The sequence below is a fragment of the Procambarus clarkii genome, chromosome 26, assembly GCF_040958095.1.
Source record: "Procambarus clarkii isolate CNS0578487 chromosome 26, FALCON_Pclarkii_2.0, whole genome shotgun sequence".
Lineage (NCBI taxonomy): Eukaryota > Metazoa > Arthropoda > Malacostraca > Decapoda > Cambaridae > Procambarus > Procambarus clarkii.
The window spans coordinates 4,638,940-4,647,997 of NC_091175.1; the positions used below are offsets into that span (position 1 = coordinate 4,638,940).

Sequence of the window (9,058 nt, forward strand, 5' to 3'; positions counted from 1 at the left end):
CCTGCAGTTTAACTCGAAAACACATAACAAGAATAATTAAATAATTAAATAATTAAAAGTATTGCTCGTATGTTGTTTAAATACTTTAGTAATCTGTGAAGATTTCTTGCCGAGTTGTAAAATACTTTAGTAAGCTGTGAAGATTTCTTTCTAAGTTGTAAAATACTTTAGTAATCTGTGAAGATTTCTTGCCGAGTTGTAAAATACTTTAGTAAGCTGTGAAGATTTCTTTCTAAGTTGTAAAATACTTTAGTAATCTGTGAAGATTTCTTGCCGAGTTGTATAAATACTTTAGTAAGCTGTGAATATTTCTTTCTAAGTTGTAAAATACTTTAGTAATCTGTGAAGATTTCTTGCCGAGTTGTAAAATACTTTAGTAATCTGTGAAGATTTCTTGCAGAGTTGTATAAATACTTTAGAAAGCTGTGAAGAATTCTGGTTAATTTGCATTATCAATTTGGTAAGCTGTAGAAGAACAGAAATATGAGGCAAAACTATGTATTACACTTATGAAACGCCTAGCATGAGCTGGTAAGAACTTAAGAATAACGGAAACTACAGAAGATCAATTTGCCCATACAATGAATATTCTATTCATCGAAACTCATTCATATATATTTTAACCCACACTTGAAATAAGCCAGCGATTCCACGTCTATTATGTTACCCGGTAATTTGTTCCATAAATCTAAACCCTAATTCCAAACCAGTATTTACATACACATATCTCACCTAACTCTAAAGTTATCTAATTGTGTCCCATTGTGTAGTGTCCTATTTTGAATTTCGTGTTCTATTTTGTTTCGTGTTCTAAGTTAGGTAGAAATTTAATTTTCTCCTACGTTGTTCTTATTGAGACTCTTGGACGCAAATAACACTTTTGTACTTAATGAGGACACTATCATAGCTATCGTGGGAAATCTTTGTCTGTTTTGGCTATTAAGATGAGATTTTTCATTAACGCCAAATATACCAATAGAAATTCCGATATTAATGCAGCGCGTTTTTAAGTTCTAACTTCACTGAACTATAGTTATGTATATTTTTATATTTCTTATATCATAAATAATATCTTTGTGCTTATATATTTATATGTGCTTATAAATATATGAGCACATATAATAAACCTATGTATTATAAAAGGATCTGGATTTTGTTAACTTTTGATGAATCTCAAGAAGCCAGGTATTTATGATATTAAAAAAACTAATGGCACGCTTAAAATGTACCAAGGTTATCAGATCTCGACATCTAGTTATATGTCCTCGTATAACAGCCACTATAAGTCGAATAACTGCGCTGAGCAACTATCCACTCTTACATGCTGTTAAATGCGTGACCCACATGATGGTCACTAAACAAACTGAGCAGAACAAAAATATCAACCAATCTACAATACATGTCACATACCTCGCTTGTTACTGACTCATCCCGCAGTCATGACATTGAAGGTTACTGTGAGCTGGAGGAATCACTTGTCCTATAAAAGGTCCTCAAAACTCTCTCTCGCCATCACAGTGTTCTCGGCCCTCCTGTACGGTACTCCTGCAACCATGGTACGACTGAGAAGTTCTTTTGGAACATTTGTGCTATATGATATTGTGTGAAATCATTATTTCGGTGATATTAATATTATTTATTTTTCAGCATTTCGTGTCACTGATGATGGTACTCGCCACTTTGGCTGGAGTTTGCTATGGGGGACTAATTGGTGGTCTTGGTGGCCATGGTGGTGTTGGTGGCCTTGGTGGTGGCTTAGGCGGATACGGTGGTGGCTTAGGTGGATATGGTGGCGGCGCGGGTGCTCTTGGTGGCTACGGCGGCTATGGGGGAGGATTTGGCAGTGGATTTGGTAATTATGAAACACTTTTGGACAAAACTTACTAAATAACTATCTGTTTCACTATATAGTTTCCTTAAATATATCGGTTTTAGTAATAATGCTAATAATAATAATGCTTTCATTAATAATGCTAGCATTAATAATAATAATGCTTTCATAATCATCACACAGGAGGCCAGGGAGGACACACATTCGTGCTGAGCAAGAGCCACGGTAAGTACCCCCAGCTCCTCTATTAGTTTCGTGTGTAAAGACTTAATATCTTTGGCATACATGTACGTGCAAAATGTCTCGTTCTGATGCTTAACCCATGATGTCTGCAGGAAGCTTTGGTGGATTCGGCCATGGTGGTAAAATTGGACATGCCGGACTTGGCGGACTTGCTGGATTTGGTAAAGGTGGATTCAATAAATTTGGCAATGCAGGCGCTGGCTTGGGCGGACTCGGAGGAGGACTGGGCAAGCATGGTGGATTTGGTAAGTTTTTCTACATGTTTTCTTCATGCTTTACCTTCCACGTCATCAACAGCGTGGAGAAAAAAATCGACCAAATCATATATCTTTTTTCAGGCCTTGGGAAGTAAGGCATTTGGAGTCGTCTGTTCCTGAGTCACCAGGACCAGCAGTGTTCCTCAGTCCTCGTCACCAGGACCAGCAATGTCCCTCAGTCCTCGTCACCAGGACCAGCAGTGTTCCTCAGTCCTCGTCACCAGGACCAGCAGTGTTCCTCAGTCCTCGTCACCAGGACCAGCAGTGTTCCTCAGTCCTCTCTGCTTTATCACCCAAGTTACTCACTTCTACTGAAATAAATAAAACAAATATTTTCTTATTTTCGTTATTTCGGAATTTCCTTTGTCACAGTTTCATAAATCATAAATGCAAAATCTAAACTAGAAATTTGAATTGGTAATACGTATTGTGGGGAATTCTGACTCGTGGGATTTTATTATTTATTTTAATTATAAATCAATTGATTAATTTATTAGGTTCTTGTATATAATTTAAATTTAATTATTATTTTATTTCTTACGATAGCTTAGCGGACTGTAGTTTTATTGAGAGGACTGCATGGAATTAATTTCTCCCACAAGTCATATTCCTGCACAAGTGTGGGGGGTTATAAAATTATTGTAGTCTGTTAATCGAGAATTATTGATTGACAGACAGGCAAATTTCTACCAGGAGTTAATTATACTGGGTTAGTACATTGAACGATAGTCTTATCTGATTAGAAGACTTCATATCTAGACACTAGATGGACGCGTGGGCAGACAACTAGTTATGGGCCTCATGGCAATAGTGCAGATATGATCCCACGTGACACAACTGGGAGATGCCATCTAATTCCCAGGATGCCATGGAGATCTGTCGAAAGAATACAATATTGTTACTACAAATATCCTCCTATTAACAGATATGGGAAATTATTTACGATTAGTTGAGTGATTGTGAGAGGCTCACCATGTTTTTTGGATCGCCTGCCTCCTAACCGGCTGCCATCTACTAATATTATAGGTCTGTAAAAAGTTGAAGAATGTGTTTTAGACAAACCGGATATGAGGTACTCTCGTTATTTGAGGTTGCGGCAGCAGAAGAACGTCTAGATGGCTCGGATGTCGAGTATAAACATGGCTGCCTAGAGCGCTTCCCTCAAGAGAGATTAGCTTGTTACACAATGGCTCCTCCCTCCTGATAGCTCGGTGACATCACTGGGAACCAGTTAAAATTTCGGTTCATATATGGAGAAAAGTAGGGAGGCGTTGGTTTTGATGTATTATTGTATTTGATTCGGTCACAGAGAACAGTTATTTATTGTTCATAACGCTGGACTAGAGATTTTGGCGATTGTGGATATTTTAGTAATATATTTTCTGGTGACGTGGCATTAATATTCCATGTTTAAGGAAAATTCCATTATAATCTTGTTTTCTTTGAAGGAGTTATTAATTAATTTGTGTTAGTATTAGTTAAAAGGTTAGCACATGAACAGTATTTCAAGTATCTGCGTATTGTAGCCAGGATTATTATAGGAGGTCGTTTTTTTCCCAACATAATTCAGGGTTGAGGGGAGGGGGGGGGTAGAAACACTTGTCGTAGTCCAATGTTCTGAACTGACAAACACTGATACTCCTCCTGAAAATTATTGGATTAATTGGAAATTAGTTGTTTGTTGCAAATTTGTGTATCAGTTTGTACAGGACGGATGTCCTGTACTAGAGTTGCAGGTGTGGGGGGAATGGGTCTCTATATAGATGCTTCATTTCCTACTAACTCTTCTGTGACTATATTTCTAGTCTAGTTAAGTTGTTTAATCTAGTGGACTGAATGTAATCAATTATTACAGTCAAGTATGCTCCTGGGACTGCATTGGGATCAGTGACATTGGTCGCAGTGACTTGTGGCTTGTTTTATGCTACTGGTCACTGATTAACCACTTAGGCCCATAGGCCCATAACCACATCGCGATAAATAATCATTTTATCAAAATCAGTCGTCGTGATTTAGATATTCAGCTATGCTCCCTAATTTGCTGGAGTTTTTTTGCTGATAAAATTAATACTTTATTTTGGTATAATTGATTCAGAGGATTGAATGTATGCAATCTTTAAAGTCATGGATGGCTCTGAGACTGCAGTGGGATCAGTGACATTGGTCGCAGTGACTTGTAGTTGATTAATCTAATCTAATCCGCTAGATTAGACGTAGTTGGTGTTGGTAAAGGGAACACTATTAGTCCTGTAATACTGTTGTCCAAGGGAAAATTATAGGAACTAAATTTGCCAAAGCGACTGATGTTAAAATTAAAATGGCGACTCACTGTGGCCTTCCTCCCACTGATGCCTTGGTTGTTTTGTCCAGATGTTAAGAAATGGTTAGAAACCTACATTTACTTTATTTTGGTACTGATAATTAAGTTGATTCAAGGGAAATGTTTTTTATACTGTTTACAGACCAAAAGCTAGGTATGATTTTCCCTATTATTTGGCTGATGAATTTAATAATGACATGATGCAATGATATCTCGTTTTCTAAGGGAGGAAATTTCCACTGTGACACGTCTTCTATGAGTGAATTTTTTATTACAAAACAGCAGCAATATTATCTGCCAATTGTATTAAATGTTAGTAACTGGTGTCGGTTTTTCCGACAATTCTTTTGCTAAGCATGTATTATCTTATATATATATATGATTTCATTAAATACGAATGCATCCTTTTTCTTTTATATATTCGCAGTTTGCATAGCGAATTCAGGCTCTTGTTGAGAGATTGTGATGGAGTAGTTTGAAAATTAACTTGTTGACAGTTTGCCTATTGCCAGAGGGGTTGAGGAAGTTTTGCTCACAATGAGTTGGATTATCAGTGTGAACTTGAGGACCATGTTATTTAAGTTGCAAGAGTTTGCTGCCAAGAAGTTCTCAGCTCATGTTACCAAGATACATATTACTCTCACCTTTGCTTACGTTAGAGGTGTCGGGACAGGATACACAATTTATAAATAATTTTGTATATTTACATAAGAATTTATATGAATGCTACTCACAGAATAGTATATACGCAAATGCAACATAAAAACATATTTGAGGTATGTTATAAAGTGTTACAACAGATCTAAACAACAACAAAAAGTATAACTATTTGTTGCCTTTACCTCACTAACTTTTGTTGCCTATTATTCTGAACGAGGAAACTTCTTGGTGTTCGAAACACCATAGTTGGTGCGAGTCTTGATTAATCTCAAAAGATTAAAGTGTACACAACGACATCAGTTTCAGCAGTAATCTAAACACAGATGACTCTTTCATATCTCAAACTATTTTGTATAACTGCTTAAAACGAATAGTAAACAAATATTGGAAATAAAAGAAAGTAATCACTTCTGAGAATTTATTACAACAGTGGTGCCGAGGACTCAGGAACACGTCGCTGGCCTTCGTCAGGACAATGTCTTTCCAAAAGGTTTACTTCCCGTAGCCTGAAATAATATAACATGAGGTACAATAGTGTGACAATTCTATGAACGTTTTGTTGAGTTAATTATCAAGAAAACTATAGAAGAAACACGAAGATACTTACCACCATGGCCAAGTCCTCCGAGTCCACCCAGTCCAACTCCACCAAGTGCACCACCGCCATTCTTGCCGTATCCACCTTTGCCAAAACCACCAAATCCACCCAGGCCAAGCTGACCGTGTCCGCCTCCTTGACCGAATGCTCCATGGCTTCCTACAAACAAATAGGAGAAGCATTAAATTGTCAGTTGAAACACGTTTCGTATATTTGAACTCAAACTGTGCAAATGTAATCTCAACAGATACATGTATAAGTGTTGGTGACTTACCGTGGCTCTTGCTCAGTATGAATGTGTGACCTCCCTGGCCTCCTGTGGTATGATTAATTACATATTATTAATATGTTATTTAACACAAAAGAGTAATTCAACTAAGAATTTGCATATATATTTTTAATTAAATACTTGTGAAATAGAATATGCTTACCGTATCCTCCATTGAATCCTCCACCTTGGCCTCCAAATCCACCAAAACCACCCAAGCCTCCACCATAACCGTTGCCGCTACTGTATCCACCATAACCACCAAGCCCTTTAAGACCCCCAAGCCCACCAAGTCCACCAAGACCACCAAGACCACCAAGGCCACCATGACCACCATAGCCACCAATCAGTCCACCATAGCAAACACCAGCCATCACGGCCAGCACCGCTGTCACTGACAGGAAACGCTGGGGAAAAGAACAAAAGAAAAATAAGATTAACACTGAAACAAAATTATCGTTTAACATCTGCTTGTATCTCTGCTTTAAATCTATTTGACATTAAATGTTTATTTGGTCGTACCATGGTTGTAGGACTGGCGTGAGGGAGGAGGTGGACCGCTCTGATGGTTATGGAAGGTGTCGAGGACCTTATATAATAGAGGTGAGTCCTGCCGTCAGCAGTAACCTTCAGGATGTCTTCACAGCCACGCCTGCAGGGTGATTCATTATTATAACAACAATGCTATTTCTAATGTGGAATGTTAAAGATTATTTGTTTTCTTTGTTCACAGTAGTGAGTCGTTTTAGTATAAACATGTAGTAGTTGAAATTTGTTCGTAATAATTTCGTAAATGAAGGCTTTTATTTGAAAACAAATTAGGTGGTGCAAATTATGTAAATCATTATGCTATCTCTTCGTTGAATTAAATAAATTTTGAATTAAAGCTTTGTCTTATAGTGGTATATTTTTTTGGTGATTCCCTGTATTCTCACCATTATGAAATATTATTTACCATCTTAAAAATAATGATCAATTAACATACATGGGATATTAGATGGATGAAAAAGAATGTGTGCTGGAACAGTTGAAAGTATGGGAGTTAACAGAAAATGTCTTGTGCAAACATAACTCTCAGTACCAATGAAGATAAGAAAAGAATCGTTCAGAAGCCTATATGAAGGTACGGAAGTGCCTGCCCTTATTGAGTCATATGACACGATTGTGTGATAAGAATGTGAAATTGTATAAACATGAGCAGCTGAAAAAAAGAAACTGGGAAGAAAGTGGAATGTTAGGTGCAATATTCAGAGCACTTAATTATAATTGTTACTAAATAATCAATAAAAAGACAAGAGCGAACTAAGATATTATTTATATGCTGAATAAATGGATGATGGTTTCTGGTGAGGAGAATGAGTTAGAAGGAATTTGAGCAAATGAAGAGAGGAATAACGGGAGAAAACTAATAAAGAGTGAGGATGCAGAAAGTGGATGTGAGCATCGGAAGGAATATTGTAAGAGACAAGGCTGGATATTAGTAGTTCACAAGACGGCAGTTTATGTATCTGTTAATATTGAAAATATAAATTCACGAAGAACACTGAACAATTGGGCTTATAAATCTGTGAGTTAGTGTTTGAGTGACTGCTAGAGCAACATAGTGCTTGTTTAGTGCGATTGTGACTGCATTTGATCACACAACCTGAATGCACTCTGGCATGGAAGTTAAATGAATTCACAAAAAATCTCTGATGCATTTGTAGGGTGGTGGTACAGTGGTACAGCACTCAGCTTTGTGGTGTGATGTATATATATATATATATATATATATATATATATATATATATATATATATATATATATATATATATATATATAAATATATATATATATATATATATATATATATATATATATATATATATATATATCATATATCATATATATATATATATATATATATATATATATATATATATATATATATATATGTCGTACCTAGTAGCCAGAACGCACTTCTCAGCCTACTATGCAAGGCCTGGTTTGTTAATAAGCCAAGTTTTCATGAATTAATATATTTTCTCAAATTTTTTTCTTATGAAATGATAAACCTACCCATTTCATAATGTACGAGGTCAATTCTTTTTTATTGGAGTTAAAATTAACGTAGATATATGACCAAACCTAACCAACCCTACCTAACCTAACCTAAGCTATCTTTATAGGTTAGGTTAGGTTAGGTAGCCGAAAAAGTTAAGTTAGGTTAGGTTAGGTAGGTTAGGTTGTCGAAAAAATATTAATTCATGAAAACTTGGCTTATTAGGCAAATCGGGCCTTGCATAGTAGGCTGATAAGTGCGTTCTGGCTACTAGGTACGACATATATATATATATATATATATATATATATATATATATATATATATATATATATATATATATATATATATATATATATATATATATATATATATATATATATATATATATATATATATATATATATATATATATATAGGGCTTATAGCCCTAAAAAAACGTTCAATAGATATAGACAGCAATGACCAGATAAAGGAGAACATTATAGTAAGTTAATAACACCAGTCCGCCAACTGGGTAAGAACCTAGTGATGTATTCTGACAAAAGAAGGCAAATTATGAAGGACCTTGTAGTAATTATTGATAATAATTGGACAACTTTTGAAGGACCATGTAGTGAATACTGATAACACTGCCCAGCTGATGAAGCATCTTGTAGAAAGTGATGCCAATAGATGTAATATTTGTGAATGGCCTTGAATTAGGTTCAGTTAGTAATTTTTTCAAAAATAGAATAGAATGATTTTTATTTGATATTTACAATGATATTTAATATTCTTCCTTTTTTTCCAAATGAAAATTTTAATATTCCAATGGTGTCCCTAATTGTGTCACAGATC

At 35.6% G+C, this 9,058-nt stretch overlaps 2 protein-coding genes across 2 annotated transcripts; one reads left to right on the top strand and one right to left on the bottom strand.

Moving 5' to 3' along the window:
- Positions 1-1,439: 1,439 nt before the first annotated feature.
- On the top strand, positions 1,440-2,671 carry LOC123756603 (uncharacterized). The gene is made up of 5 exons (XM_045739833.2): positions 1,440-1,556; positions 1,648-1,852; positions 2,015-2,056; positions 2,167-2,319; positions 2,413-2,671. Exons 1-5 carry the CDS (start codon positions 1,440-1,442, stop codon positions 2,424-2,426), a joined length of 531 nt encoding a protein of 176 aa, XP_045595789.1. The 3' UTR covers positions 2,427-2,671.
- Positions 2,672-5,715: 3,044 nt separating this feature from the next.
- On the bottom strand, positions 5,716-6,738 carry LOC123756999 (uncharacterized). The gene is made up of 5 exons (XM_045740402.1): positions 6,700-6,738; positions 6,341-6,584; positions 6,184-6,225; positions 5,919-6,068; positions 5,716-5,817 (listed from the first exon to the last, which is right to left on the bottom strand). Exons 1-5 carry the CDS (start codon positions 6,700-6,702, stop codon positions 5,804-5,806), a joined length of 453 nt encoding a protein of 150 aa, XP_045596358.1. The 5' UTR covers positions 6,703-6,738; the 3' UTR covers positions 5,716-5,803.
- Between the last annotated feature and the right edge of the window lie 2,320 nt (positions 6,739-9,058).

Coding starts and splice junctions, on each gene's coding strand:
- LOC123756603 (XM_045739833.2), top strand. CDS start 1,440: ATGACATTGAAGGTTACTGTGAGCTGGAGGAATCACTTGTCCTATAAA. Junction 1,557..1,647: donor ACGGTACTCCTGCAACCATG/GTACGACTGAGA, acceptor TTTATTTTTCAG/CATTTCGTGTCACTGATGAT. Junction 1,853..2,014: donor AGGATTTGGCAGTGGATTTG/GTAATTATGAAA, acceptor ATCATCACACAG/GAGGCCAGGGAGGACACACA.
- LOC123756999 (XM_045740402.1), bottom strand. Junction 6,226..6,340: donor AGGATTCAATGGAGGATACG/GTAAGCATATTC, acceptor ATCATACCACAG/GAGGCCAGGGAGGTCACACA. Junction 6,069..6,183: donor CATACTGAGCAAGAGCCACG/GTAAGTCACCAA, acceptor ATTTGTTTGTAG/GAAGCCATGGAGCATTCGGT.